Genomic DNA, 15,865 nt, shown 5'->3' with positions numbered 1-15,865 from the left:
TTCTAATCCAGCAACTAACTTCGATACATTATTGTATGAATAATATATCTTATTATCTAGAAATAACACTTGAAATTTGTTGAAGCTTTTTGCCTGAGTGTCATTGCCCGATGAGTCAACGGTAGGTCGCCTAACTCACAGCACTAAAATTTGAGTTTCGATTCTCTGCGTTAGGCAGAGCAAAGTATTTTGACATTGTGATAACCTGTTGCGTAGTTTGCTCTAAAAAACAAAACAACTACGAACAACATCGCTCTGTGTTTGTTGGTAGGTGCAAAAGTATACAATGGGCTATCTGTCTTGTGCCTACGCAGTGTCGAAACCAAGGTTTTAGCGATAAAACGATAGCAGTAAAACTTACCTCCGAGCCACTCTGTGTTACGTTACCGATTGATTTACAGATAAGCAGCTGTATCAATCCGCGCCCAAGCTATTACGTTTACTGACAAATTAAAAGAAGAATGTTTTGTTTTTTTTAATTTTACTCTAAAACGATCGATGTCATAGTATTTGTCCATCAAGAATGTTGCTTGTAAACTAACTGTGTGTTGTATAGACCACTCGGACTATTTCACCAGCGGAAAAGGGATTTCAGGTGTTGGTATTCAAACTCAGTCGAGGGTTCTGACAGTACGCAAAATGATTTGAGTCCGTTGTGTTTATAAATTACCACTTGAGTTCTTTCTCCTCGAAATTTTATTACCATGTAAAGTTCTTTGGTGGGGTTAAGTGCTTTGAGAATTACAAGTGCTATGTTTGGTGAAATGGTAAACAAAAGAGGTGTTGAATAGGAAACGCCTATTACAACAGGTGTGGCATTCGTGTTACTTCTGGCGTTTGGCGAGGGTCTTTTGAATGAGAAGAACGACCTTCGAAGCGACCTCTGTTATTTCATTTTATTTATATACCTTCTCAGCGAGAAATGTCAGTACCTGTCACATACACAAATATGCATTATTTATAATACTAATAACAATAAAATACTCATATTAAAATAACAACAATTTTTCCTATATAGTTGTTACAATTTTGTTTAATATTATTGTTTATTTAACTGAACAGCAAAAGTAAAACTTTGTCTAATATACGTATTATGAGAAAGACTTTTCAGTCATGCAATTAGAATTTTGTAGTTATATATTTTTAAAGGTCATACATCTAATATATGTAGTTATATGCATACATTAATTTTCAGTCAGTTAAGTGTTGGTCCTCAGAAGCAAGATTCACTCTACGCAAATCCAGCCTTTTTTGTTTTGTATATCAATGTCTTGGGTGTATGAAATACGTATTTTTCGTCTTGGCTGCTGTAAATATAACCGTAAAGGAGCCCAAAACATACATTTTTTTGGGAGGAGGGGGTGTTTGACTTTTGATTTAATAAAATCTCTAAAAAGATTTATATCAAAGAAAAGAAAGTGTCATGGAGTTTTGGACCAGGATATAACCCTATATAAATTTCAAATCAATCCGCCAAGAAATGAAACAAGGTTGTTGAATGAAAAGTGTTCGGAAGAAGAAGGAAGAACAAGAAATAATATAAAAAACAGTACAGCTGTGTGGAGACATGTTTAGTATTAGTCTGTGAAACAAAATTATGTTTTTGCATGCCGTCTATTTTTAGTTATTTTTAAAGTTTACTTTCTATTTTGTTTGTTGTCTGTTTGTTTTTGAATTTCGCGCGAATCTACTTGAGGGCAATCTGCGCTAGCCGTCCCTAATTTAGCAGTGTAAGACCAGAGGGAAGGCGGCTAGTCATCACCATCCACCGCCAACTCTTGGGCTACTCTTTTACCAACGAATAGTGGGATTGACCGTAACATATAACGCCCCCACGGCTGAAAGGGCGAGCATGTTTTGGTGCGATCGGGATTCCAACCCGCGACCCTCGGATTACGAGTCGAACGCCTTAACACGCTTGGCCACGCCGGGTCCTCTCAAAAGTGAGTATTTGCAAAGTTTATACAGTGTCATATCAATTAGTTGAAATACTTTTATTGGATTTTTAAAGAACCGTCGCAAATCATGATAAAATGTTTATTCTTACTTTATTTTAGGAAAAAAATAGTCATAAAACATTAAAAGAAATTACAAATTTGTACATAGAATGTTAAGTTTTTCTTACTAAAATTAAACTTACTTGTATACATTCCTCATTACGTCTTATATGAGTATATTAAAATATAAGGAGGCCCGGCATGGCCAAGCGCGTTAAGGCGTGCGACTTGTAATCTGAGGGTTGCGGGTTCGCATCCCGCAAGCACCAAACATGTTCGCCCTTTTAGCCGTGCGGGCGTTATAATATGACGGTCAATCCCACTATTCGTTGGTAAAAGAGTAGCTCAAGAGTTGGCGGTGGATAGTGAAAACTAGCTGCCTTCCCTCTACTGTTACACTGTTAAATTAGGGACGTCTAGCACAGATAGCCCTCGAGTAGCTTTGCGCGAAATTCAGAACAAACAAATTTACCCAGCGTTACCTGTATTTTCGAAAAACGAACAAACAACCATATTCTCTCTGTTTTCTCCCTTCCATATTTTCCTTAATGTGAATTAATATATTTTTATGAATAGAATACCATATTAAGCATTATGGTATTCATGTATGAAATACACTTTCAACAAAATGCAATAATGTATCAAAAGAAAAAAAATCCACTTCCTGGTATAAACAATCCAAGTTATAAAAAGTAGAATAAAACATTTTTGCTGACTTGGCTTCAATGTCATTATAATGTAAGCCTTACCCTTTTCAAATAGTGTATTTTATGGTAGACAGTATAATTTTATTTTATGTGCTGAGCCTACTGTTTGCGTTTCCTTAAAGAAAAGCCACATCAGTTTGTTTATTTGTTTTTTTTTAATTTCGCGCAAAGCTACTCGAGGGTTATCTGCGCTAGCCGTCCCTAATGGCCCGGCATGGCCAAGCGCATTAAGGCGTGCGACTCGTAATCTGAGGGTCGCGAGTTCGCATCCCCGTCGCGCCAAACTTGCTCGCCCCTTCAGCCGTGGGGGCGTTATAATATGACGATCAATCCCACTATTCGTTGGTAAAAGAGTAACCCAAGAGTTGGCGGTGGGTGGTGATGACTAGCTGCTTTCCCTCTAGTCTTACACTGCTAAATTAGGGACGGCTAGCACAGATAGCCCTCGAGTAGCTTTGTGCGAAATTCAAAACCAAAAAAAAACCGTCCCTAATTTAGCAGTGTAAGACTAGAGGGAAGACAGCTAGTCATTACCACCTACCGCCAACTCTTGGGCTACTCTTTTACCAACGAATAGTGTGATTGACCATCACATTATAACGCCCCCACACATGTTTGATGCGATGGGGATTCGAACCTGCGACCCGCAAGTTACGAGTCAAACGCCTTAACCCACTTGACCATGCCGGGCCACAGCCACATCAGGCTATCTGCTAAGTCCACTGACGGAAATAGAACTCCTGATTTTAGCGTTGTAAATCCGTAGACTTACCGTTGTACTAGAGGGAGACCTACAACTTGCTCTTTCACAAACGTTTCGATTTTGCGTAAATTTCTTTTGTGCATGAGGCTAAATATATGATGTATTAATAAATCTATGATTAATAATCTATAAATAAAAAGCCTATCTAATTAATGCTATGTTTTAAATTAAATGTTAACTCGAACTTACAAAATAATCAAGTCTGCATAGAATCTCAACCATATAAAACAAATAACACAGTATTTTCATATAGTGTAATATATATGTTAACGGTAAAATTACTGGGTTGGTTAGCATATGATAGACGCGTATGTAGCGAAAAAAAATTGTAGTTTGCGTACTTTGACGTGAAGGAATATGTCCTGCACAGTCAACGCAAAGGACAAACAAACAAACAAGCAAGCAAGCAAACAGATATTTTGAGTTCTATATACGTCCCCCCGCTGGTACAACGGTAAGTCTACGGATTTACAACGCTAAAATCAATGGTTCGATTCCCTTCTGTGAACTCAGTAGATGGCCCAATGTGACTTTGCTATAAGAAAACACACAGTTCTGTATATAGATATACACAAAATTCCAAACGACTAAAATAGAAAACAAAAGTGCCACATAACAGACAATAAAATTAGAATACAATGTGTAATATGGAAAGAGTAAATAAATACCTTGTAGTAAAAACAGACATCTTGGAGGTATGAACTAAACAGCCTAAGAGGAAACATGACCTCACTTCGCAAGGCTCACATCTGAAATTAAACTAGAACTGAAAACGTATAAGTTAAAGCATCAAAATCAGAAACACAAACAGGTTCCAAATCCATAATGTTCCACATATTAAATTACAATATTACGTTTTATCTTTATTTTCTTTTCTTTTCTGTTTCGTATATATATTCAAGTTTTGCAACTCGCTATCAGTAGCATAAACGCTATTGGATTACTGGTACAAACCACTTAAATCTCAGTACACTATGCTTATGAATAATCGATACTTGCCACTTATCTATGAATCTGCTCCAATTAAAGTACATAAAAATTAGGAAAATTATTTTCAGAAAAGGCATGAGAATACATAAACTTTTATTCAGGGCCCAAGAACTTCCAGGACCTTAATGTAAACCTTGGATCCTGACCGTAAGGAGCGCACACGTGGCGCACATACTCTCACTTCGATCCTTCAAATGCACCTCGTGACCTCACTTTTAATATGCTTCCTCTACCTCTTATAATAATTTCATTCTCTAAATTACACATATTTCTAACAGCCTACTTGTACAGTTTCACTCAGCTTATAATACAATATTTATGCTTGTTTGTTTGTTTGTTTTTTGAATTTCGCACAAAGCTACTCGAGGGCTATCTGTGCTAGCCGTCCCTAATTTAGCAGTGTAAGACTAGAGGGAAGGCAACTAGTCATCACCACCCACCGCCAACTCTTGGGCTACTCTTTTACCAACGAAGAGTGGGATTGACCGTAACATTATAACTCCCCCCACGGCTGAAAGGGCGAGCATGTTTGGCGCGACGGGGATGCAAACTCGCGACCCTCAGATTACGAGTCGCACGCCTTAACGCGCTTGGCTATGCCGGGCCAATATTTATGCACAAAAAATCCTTTCCCATGCATGCTATTGCACACACACACACACACAAAGACATTTCTGCAAATGTTTTAAGAAATCACGAGCCCAGTTTTATAGGCAAATCTTGATACAGTAATGGTACACCTATATTATCCGAAATAAATGTTACCGTTTAACACCAGAAAGTTTGCTTTTAACTACTGTTGTTATTTTGAATTAAGTACAAAGCTACTCAATGCGTTATCTGTGCTCTGCCCACCACGGGTATCGAAACCAGGTTTTTAGCGTCGTAAGTCCGTAGACATACCGCAGAGCCACTGGGGGGATTTTATCTACTGACAGAGATAAAAGAGTTAGAGGAGGGTGTAATACAATCTTATCTGAGAGCTTTATTAATTATTGTATTAACATTACACATTTTTCATTGTGAGAATAAGAACTTGCTTGTCATAACTTATTCTAAAGTTGCTGTGATGACATTAAAAAATCTTGCTACCAGTGTCATTCCACGTTGTACATAAGAACACATCGCATGCTTTTGGCTCAAAAGTAATGTCTCATAAAGGCTTTTATTTAAATTTCGTACGCAGTGTCTGTTGTTTGTCGTAAATTGTTTTGACTTATGTGTAAACTTTCCCAACATTTAGAATAAAACTGTGGCTTACTTTACTAAATTGTTCATTTTATATGTGATATTTTGCATTTAAATATCGCGATAACATCAGGTCAATGAGGAGCATGCTTAACTGACCGATGACATTAAACGTAAATAAGCTTCGTCACAACTTAGCTAATATGACATTACAGTTTTTCTACTTGTACTTTATTTATGAAGATTGAACATGAAATAACATGTAGAAAGCTCCCGATTATATTTACCACAATTATATGTTGTTAATTCTAATACGTTTCAGGTGACAGGTGGTTTGTGTCCTGTATTGGGTGCCTCACCATTACCAAAGGTTTGTTCTACCGAGTAGTACCAGCTGATCAGAATTTCCTTCCAGATGATTACGCTGGCATTTTTCGCTTCCGACTGTGGTGGTCAGGAGAATGGAGGGAAGTCGTGGTGGATGACCGACTCCCGACCGTTAACAATATGTTGGTCTTCGTGCACTCTCAACACAGTAACCAGTTTTGGGCTGCCCTTCTAGAAAAAGCCTACGCCAAGTGAGGACTTTCCGCTGAGAATAAATAGACCCTGAAATTGTAGCCATTAGAAACTGCTTTCTAATTGTGGTGAATTTTAATATGTATAGAGCAACGGTTCTCAATCTTTAGTAACCCGAGGATATTTTTAATTAAAATTATTTTGTGGACCAATCGATCTTTTTGTTTAAAAAAAAAAGTCTGTTTACTTGAAAAGCTGCATTCTACAATGAAATGTTTCAATTTGTATAAATTTAATTGTAAGAAAAGTATTTTGTATTCTATATATCATGTTAAAAATGTGTATATGAAATTTCAGACTTGATTTGCGGACCCCCTAAAGGAGCCTTGCGAATCCACTTTGAGAAACTCTGCTGCAGAGCTTATTAGTAGCACATGGCTCATGGCTGAGTTGTTAGTGTGTTAATGTGAGGATTCATGATTCGTGGCTTGTTACCGCTTTTTATAAGTGTTTAGGTCAAATCTCGCTATTCGATTAGAGCAGCTTAGGAGTCTGCGTTTGATGCTGGTGATTGGCTGCTTTTTCTCTAGTTTATCAAATTAACATTAGGGACGGCTAGCACAGATAGCCCTTGAGTAGCTTTGTGCGAAATTCAAAAACAAAGTTCATAACATTAACTTGTTTCTTCTAGGAAAGAGGAATCCTACCAAAGGTATATAAAGGCATCTGCGTAAGTCGTGCCTAATGTTAATTAGTTGTGGGGGTTGAAAGGGTGAACATGTTTGACGCGATGGGGATGCGAACCCGCGACCCTCAGATTACGAGTCGCACGCCTTAACACACTTGGCCATGCCGGCCGGTATGTTGTGAACTAACATTTTTGTAAAATTACAAACATTACGATTACATCCAGTATTCACAATTTTGATATCCCCCCCAAAAAAAACAACAAAAACAAAACAAACGAACACTTAAGTACGATCTAAACGTGCACGCACTTTTGTTATAAATTCTCCACCATCCACCACTCTCCTCACTGATGATCACCAGTAAAGCCGGGAGATATTAACATTAAAAATCAGATTTTCAATACACGCCGTGGAACACAAATAATTATTTATTTAGATTTATGATTAAAACAAAGAAGTTAACAAATCTTTGTTGTAAAATAACTTACATTATCGACATCTATTAAATATTTATAGACTCATTGCGCTGTTTGTTTTGTATAACACTTTAAAACAATGTTTCACAAATTTCGGATATTAGAAGCTGTACTTAGGTAACGAAAAACTTGGATTTCTAAATTGAAAGAGGGTTAAGCTCTTTTAAAAATAGATGGGTACTGTCTTTAACCCCGATTTTTAATATACCATTCCATGATTGTTAAATTACTTACGAAAACTGCATTGAAAGTGTGATAACTTAATGTTTTGATATTGTTTGAATTGATGTATTTCGGAGGTTTATGCTATGGGTTAATATTTAAAAAAACATTATATTAGGACGTCCATGTTTCATACAGCTTATAAAATTTCAACCTCCCGTTTTAAATCTATACAATAGACTGTTAGCGCTTTGTCTACCGCGAAGAATCGAATTCCATATTTCAGCCTTGTAACTCAGAAACTTACTGCTGAATCACTGGGAGACACTCTGATATGAGTAGAACACAATGAAAATCGTCAAAACCCACGTGCCAAGTCTGAGATCATTAAAACCTAATGAAAATATAAATTATATAGTTTTAATAACGTACAAAGATTTGAAAAAAAAATCGTGTCTTAAGTTTTTTTAATTTACTTTTGTCGAATGACACTGGTACTGCGAACTCACACCAATGGAAACCAGATTTCGATACTAGTGGTAGGCAGAGCAGAGACAGCCCATTGTGTAGCTTCTTGCTTAATTCTAAACAAACAATTTTTTAAAATTCTAGGCAAACTATTTCATGGCGTCTCCTTTAGCAACATTCGTTATGCTGTCATCTGCATCCAGATAACCTAATTTTAGGATATACTGCACGTTACTTTCCAACGCTAATTATTGTTGCTACATTATTTATTAATTGTAATATTTATATGGTAATTTTTAAAATTATTTTTATATTTGTAATTTCAATTTTTTGTGTTTAATAAATCATTTAAACATATATATAGGAAATTTAAAAATAACTTTTAAATTTAAATAGAAATAATAAATTTGAGCGTTAAGATATAGTTTACATGCTCCTATAGTCTTAACTGCGCCCCTACCGATTCTTCGCGTCCCCACTTGAGGGCGCGCCTCACAGTTTGAGCATCGCAACTCTTATAAAAATTGTAATCAGTATCATTAATGATAATTTTTTTTGACAAATAGGCTTCATGGGTCTTACGAAGCTCTAAAGTACGGATGCTCTTTGGATGGGATGGCAGACTTGACTGGCGGAGTGACGGAGAGCATCAGTATTCGCCAGGATCCCACAGCATGTGGCAGAATTCTGTCAACACTCCTGAGTATGACTTCCATCGTGACAGCGATAGTGCACCAACAGACACAGGTGAAACACAGTAATGTTATACCCGGAGTAAACCTAATTCTCTTCACTAACTAAACCAACTTGCAAATATAACTTAAATCTTTGAGTGTATTTAAGTGGAATTAGCCTACAACATCAAACAAAACATTCATAATACACCTTTATTTTTTCAAAGTCCCCCCTTTTGTGACTGAGGTAAGCCCGACAGTTTACAATGCTAAAAGGCTGATTTTTACAACAAGCGGACAAAGCAACAAATAAAAAATTTATTCAAGCAGCTACAAAATTTATAATAATAATACCTAGTTTTTATTTGATTTGAAAATACGAGTGCCCTCATTATCAAAATGTGTATACACGAGCACTTAATTTCAACCGATGTAAATATACTTAGGCATTTTGTCCAACAACCTGTTAAAAGTATCAAAGTTTTTTATGGTCTAATGTTAGGCCATAGAATAAAGTTTGTGTACTGAAATTTAAGTAAGGTAATGTTTAGTCCTAATTAAAGTAAAACAAAAAAACATACATAAGGGTCAATCTCCATCCGCTATGGGCCTTACGTAATAAAGGCTTAGCTAATGTCAGGCTTAGGTTTGTTTGTTTGTTTTGTTTTGTTTTGGAATTTCACACAAAGCTACTCGAGGGCTATCTGTGCTAGCCGTCCCTAATTTAGCAGTGTAAGACTAGAGAGAAGGCAGCTAGTCATCACTACCCACCGCTAACTCTTGGGCTACTCTTTTACCAACGAATAGTGGGATTGACCAAACATTATAACGCCCTCACGGCTGAAAGGGCGAGCATGTTTGGCGCGACGGGGCTGCGAACTCGCGACCCTCAGATTACGAGTCGCACGCCTTAACGCGCTTGGCCATGCCGGGCCTGTCAGGCTTAGGACAAGTGGACTTGCAGATTTCAGTGTTAGTGATGAGAATTATTTTGTATTGTTCAAGAATACCTTTATTTAAAAAAGTGTTCTTGCAATAAATATACTAATTTGACTGCAAATGTTTTATGGATCTCTACCAGTACAGTTAACAAATCTAAGTGAGTTTAAGCGAACGACCACAAACCCAACAACAGCTCTCGATTGCGTGTAACGCATCGTCGGCTATGGCAAATATAGTGTGGTTGGAATATTATTTTTATAAACTCTTCTAATTAAGAAATGTAGTATCTAAAAAATGTAATAGGTCTAATACAGATGTCTTATAACAACTATATAACTATGCTTCACAAACTTGTAAAAGACATGCACGTCATAACAATTGTTTCTATTTTATCTATTACTACGAATCACAATAATATAAACCTTAAACCTGTTCCCGACAATCTTAAGCGAGTGAGATAACGAATCTGTGCATTTGCCAATAGTGACGTAATAAAAAATATGTAGAGAGACATAAAAGTGTCAGATAATGATAAATATTTATTTAGAGTTTCTCATTAAAGAGAAATTTACAATTGTTTTTAGGAACTAACAATAAACTATCTCACAAGCGTTTTTAACAATGTAAAGAAAAACAACAATAATTAAGTAAGTGGTCATTAAACATCGAGATTAAAATCTTAACGCCCGCCCCCAGCGTGCAAATTTCGGCTTCTATCTTAAAATAAATGATACTTGTTTATATTTAACGACGAATCCACTTTTTTAAACTTTTAAATAGTTATTTATATTTGCGGTCCGAAAACAATAGGTATATTTAAAGGAATCTGACGTCTGTATGTTATGTAATGTAGTGGACTCCTACCCTACTTATTCCTTTGGTACACTGTTCGAGTCAGGGCCTTTAGTATTGGGGTCACTCAAAAATATGTAACGCAGTTTTCGACACATTCACTTGTAATACACGTAATTCATTACGTAACTCTTTAATCAGCCCTCTTCTGTGACCTTTTATTTCTCTGAAAGGGGGCCGAATACCGCCTGGAGGGATTATCTGTTTTAACCACTCGAATCAATTACGATACTGCGTTGACTGTCAGTCAGTTAGTAGACATTAAAAACAAGTTCATTTCACATGAGTGTGTGTGTTTTCTTATAGCAAAGCCACATCGGGCTATCTGCGAGCCCACCGAAGGGAATCGAACCCCTGACTTTAACGTTGTAAATCCGTAGACTTACCGTTGTACTAATGGGAAGCAGTTTACGATAGACGTTTCATGTTGCAATTTGTACTGTCATGACGTCAGTAAAACGGGTGCATTCCATGATTCGTGAGAAGAATTATGCACTCTCTGTAGACTACAACACAGAATAACATAAACTTCAAAGGCAAGAAATAAAAAATAATTTTACTCTTAGTTTTGGTTTTATTTACTTTTGAAACCGAACATTTTCAGGGACCGTGCGGAATCTGGTGTGTGAAATATATTTAAGTATATTAAGCAATAATTGTAAAGCTTCTTTAATTAATCAGGAAATTTTGCAGTAAATAAAGGCATACTACTGTGTAGGCTGCCCCATCTAGTGGATTATAATAAAATAACGTTTAGCGCTCTCTTGGCCTAGCGCGTAAGGCGTGCGACTCGTAATCCGCGGGTTCGCGCCCGCGTCGCGCTAAACATGCTCGCCCTCCCAGCCGTGGGGGTGTATAATGTGACGGTCAATCCCACTATTCGTTGGTAAAGAGTAGTCCAAGAGTTGGCGGTGGGTGGTGATGACTAGCTGCCTTCCCTCTAGTCTTACACTGCTAAATTAGGGACGGCTAGCACAGATAGCCCTCGAGTAGCTTTGTGCGAAATTTCCAAACAAACAAAACTTGCCAAGGTGGTATTATTGCTTTGATCCCAGTACGCTAAATTACAATGAAAATTTTTTTTTTCTTTAGATCTCAGGTACGTTTACTGTACGTTGTGTTTTGTAACACTTTTCAAGAAAACCCTTAAATTTAAATCCTGTGACGTACATCTAACTACCCTCTTACACCATAGCGATAAGTAGTTTTGACTTAGCTATGTTTCATAATCTTGGTTCATCAATATAGATCTAATTACAACGGTGGTTTAATGGAAAGCTAGAGGGCTTGTAATACTATATCTATAGTTCTGCTGTTGGTGTAACACAAATAGCCCATGTGCACAGCTTTATACTTAACAAAAAATAGACAAAATTAATTGCCTTATGCATAGTAAAATGACATCTGCACCTCTAGTGATAGGAGAACTACTCAATAGTCTTACATAGCAATAAGACCCACGGGTTTTAATTAGGATTCGTCATATTGATATATGGTGAAAATTTCTGACTTCTTAAATAAAAGTAGATTTTTGCAAAATAATAAAAGAGAAGTGAGAAGAAACCAGTTAAACTGTAGAATAGGAATTCCATCTATTCTTTGTGGTGTATAAAGTGAACATATTCAGGTAAGAGTACCCTAAAAATTAGAGTGTAACCATTGACTAAGCGTTGGTTCCACATGTTGTCATCATGGTTATTAGTCTTTCAGAAGTTATTTTTATCGTAATAAAACAGCGTTTTTACTTAGTGGAGAGAGAGGCATCTTTGCTTTAAAACAATATCAAGTCAGAGATAACACACAAGAGATACATTCCATGGTCTCCTTGTAGTTACTTCAAAGAATCAAACTATTCAACCATCGGTGAAGGGTTAGAAACGTTTTTGGTCTGTTTTGTTGATATATGATGAAATACATACAAAATCAAGAGTACCTATTACTCTCTCTTGTTACTTGCAGTTACAAAGTTGCTACTCATTACAGAACAGAAGTAAACCCTTTACTCTTCATACCCGTAAAGAAATCAGTTGTAGGGCTAGTGGGATTTAAGCCCATGGGCTTTAGGACCAATAGGCCTTAGATCTATAGACATGGCGCTTGTGATAGAGTTTGCTTTCTTTTGTTTTTATTATCAAATTTGTATGTACATCTTTGAATGTTTTTGATTTTGTTTGGTATAATTCTGATAGAAAGTTATGATTCGTGGTCTTTGGAAAGTTAGTTACAGTAACAGTATTTATATACTTATTTAATTCGGGTAAATGGTTTGAAATAGTAAGTTTATAACTCCTTGGAATTTCTAATACGATTAGCCATTACATGTCCAGTAATCGCTACTGTTTTAATGGAAGCTCTAAGGCTTTCAATAAGTTTCGTTTATTACTACAAATTTGTTTTAAGTCTTCCATGTGAATAGTCTAAAGTAATAACAAGAAAACTGAGTTGGCCACTTTCAGCTGAGCGCATGTTCTATAGTAAAGTTTACATTAGCGTGAAAAATACCCAGACTTTCTTTAAACATGGTAGAATATTTTGTAGACTGGATTGTTAAATTAGAAACATGTCATATATCAATTGTAATAAAAAGGGCAGATTTTCACCTTCATTTGCGTACTTGCAAACTATATTTTTAGAATCTTAGCCTCCAACTCCTGCACCAGAAACTACATCTTTTCTTTTTTTGATAGCAACACTTCCAGTTTATTTGTAGATTAATTTTTGGAACTTTAAGTAGCTGTTTATCATCACGAAATAAATGTATCATTCTAAAACGTTGTCCAATCATCCTCAAATCTGAATAAAATAATTTCTGCAATTAGAAACTTCATTAATTCGTTTAGTTAAAGGTAAGTTAGCAAACTTAAAATATTAAAATGCGGGGTTCGATTTACGCAGTTGACAGAATTAATACGGCCAACTGTGTAGTTTTGTGCTCAAAAACGAAAAAAGACCTTTGTTAGTGAAATTTGTTGTACCAGTGAGGTGAACGGTAACTTAAGTCAACACTATATAAATTACACTATGTAACTCAAATTTTGTTCCTGGATATTATGTGTTATTTCTTAATTGCTTATGTTGTGAAAGTACAGAAAATAACCATTATTCCCTTCGAACTTTGCTTTTGAGACCTGGATAATGAAATTTAGAAATTAACCTATTTTCTACATAAAAACGGGCAAATTTGCACATTTTTATTTATATAAGGTCTGGATATAACAACATATGGTTTACATGTATTTATACTAAAGTTATACAAAAATGAACAAAAATTTTTAGAAGTGAGTAGTTTTTCGAGATTTTCGTCTGTAATGTAAATCACTTTCACTTATCAGCCCCCAAATATAGTCTCCCATCATGCTTTCGCTTTACCCCCCCCGTCACAAAATAAAAAGTAAAATTTTTGTTATATAGTGTTATTTTTCTTTTAACCAAGAATTATTTTTAGTAGCTGAACCAGTAACGTAACAAATACTTATGATCATTAAATATCTATTCCTACTTTCAGTTTTCTATTATTTCTGTAATAATTTAATATTTTCACGTGCCTCATCACATCGTCGTTTCCTTTGTTGGCGAAAGTTTTAAAATTATCTTGTGAAAATAATTCAATGTTCAGTCTATGTAACGATAAAAAGAATAGTGTTTCTCCTTTACCTTCTATGTAAGTTTGAATATTCGCACAGTACAATAAATTGTTGTAGGCCAACGATACTAGAATTAATGTGAAATTAAGTTACTTTTTATAGAATAATTCGACAAACATGAGAGCTAACACAAATACCCCTCTGGTGCAGTGGTAAGTCTGCAGATATACAATCATAAAATCAGGGGTTCGATTCCCCTTGGTGGACTCAGCAGAAAACCTGATGTGGCTCTGCTATAAGAAAAACATATCCACACAGTTAAAACAAATCCAAATACTTCAAGGAAACAAACTGACTGATTCAACTGTCTTAATACCAACATTAAAATCAGGGGTTTGATTCCCCTCGATGGTCGTAGCATATAGTCTGATGTGGCTTCGCTATAAGTAAAATCAGGGGTTTCATTCCCCTCGATGGACTCAGCAGATAGTCCAATGTGGCTTCACTATAAGAAAACACACACTCGTCTTGAAACAATTTCTCTCTCCCTCTTACCACATACTAGATTATCTTTAAACTTACATTACACACTTCCTATAACTATCTTGTATTTATAATCTAGTTTCAAATATACAAGAAAAATTTTATGAACTTGAAGCTATCTAAATTCTATGCCTATCTTAACATCAGGTGCTCTCTAACTAACAAACAAATTACAATATTAAAAATGTAGTTACAACACTGCCATTTCTTTGATTGAACAATTTCACTACGAATAAATACATAAACACCACAGTAAATTATAATTCAACAAGTCTTTCTTATGGTGTTTCTGAACAAATCTTTTCTAGGTAGATGGGTGGTCGAGTCAACTAGCAGTTCCACCCTTGATGATTTTCTGGAAGAAATTTTGAAAGTAGCTTTGAGTTCCTTTGCAGGTTGAGGTTTCACTTACAAGCTCTTCACTGGAATTACTCAGTTGGTCATTCTCCTCTGAACATCTATTAACTTTGAAGTCTGTCCTTTCTCATGATGAAAATACATCAACCATATCATGTCACCTTGATGGAATCCAGCTTTATCAGCACTTAGAGAATTACAGAAAAGATGATTTAAATATTTCCTGAGTAAAAACATGTATCGTATTTTTACTCTCCATATCAAGGAGGTTTCTTCTAAACAACAACCCACCGTGATATACTGGAATATTTTGTTCCACTATACTTCAGCCACTAGATATAAAATTGCCACTACTAGCTGCTGTTATGATTATTTCACTTCTTGGTGGGATAATGTTCACTCTTCCTGTTTCCAGCGGATGATCAACCTCTGATATATTAATTCTCAAGAAATGCAAAGGGACTTTTCTGGTCATAGACTATCAAGTTACCTCAAGATAGTCTGGCCTCACATCCAAGTTTCTACATGAAGTCAGTTCCAAATATGCAATCTTTCTCGATGTCAATTATCAACACGTAATGAGGTGAAGAAAAACTTCCTACAGTAAGGGTATTTCTAACTCCCTGTTTGGCTGAATTTTATGTCTATCTGGTCTTTGTATCAATCCCTCACTTTTCTGGATACAATTTTTTCAACTTTCATAAACAAATCAGGATTAGCAGTTGTGGCTGTAGAACCTTTGTTAATCAGCACACTGCAAGGTTTTTCACTAGTAAGCCCATGGACTCATGGGTAATTTTCCTCATAATAACAAAAACAAACTTCTTTCCTGTTAATGATAGATGAAATATTTCCAGCCGAACTTTACTTTGTAAATTAAACTAACTCTTGTTTTCTTTATGTCGTGTTAGCTTTATATTGTTTCTTTGATATGTTAGGCTTTGGCTCTTTGGC

At 35.8% G+C, this 15,865-nt stretch overlaps 1 protein-coding gene across 1 annotated transcript in view; it reads left to right on the top strand.

Moving 5' to 3' along the window:
• LOC143244326 (calpain-C-like) overlaps window positions 1–15,865 on the top strand; it is a 94,001-nt gene that overhangs the window by 33,066 nt on the left and 45,070 nt on the right. The window contains exons 4-5 of the mRNA XM_076488788.1: window positions 5,968–6,223; window positions 8,526–8,706. Coding sequence (XP_076344903.1) covers window positions 5,968–6,223; window positions 8,526–8,706 — 437 coding nt within the window. The remainder of the gene's footprint in view (window positions 1–5,967; window positions 6,224–8,525; window positions 8,707–15,865) is intronic.

This window comes from Tachypleus tridentatus, chromosome 1 (assembly GCF_004210375.1).
Source record: "Tachypleus tridentatus isolate NWPU-2018 chromosome 1, ASM421037v1, whole genome shotgun sequence".
Classification (NCBI taxonomy): domain Eukaryota; kingdom Metazoa; phylum Arthropoda; class Merostomata; order Xiphosura; family Limulidae; genus Tachypleus; species Tachypleus tridentatus.
This window is presented reverse-complemented; position numbering and strand designations above follow the sequence as displayed.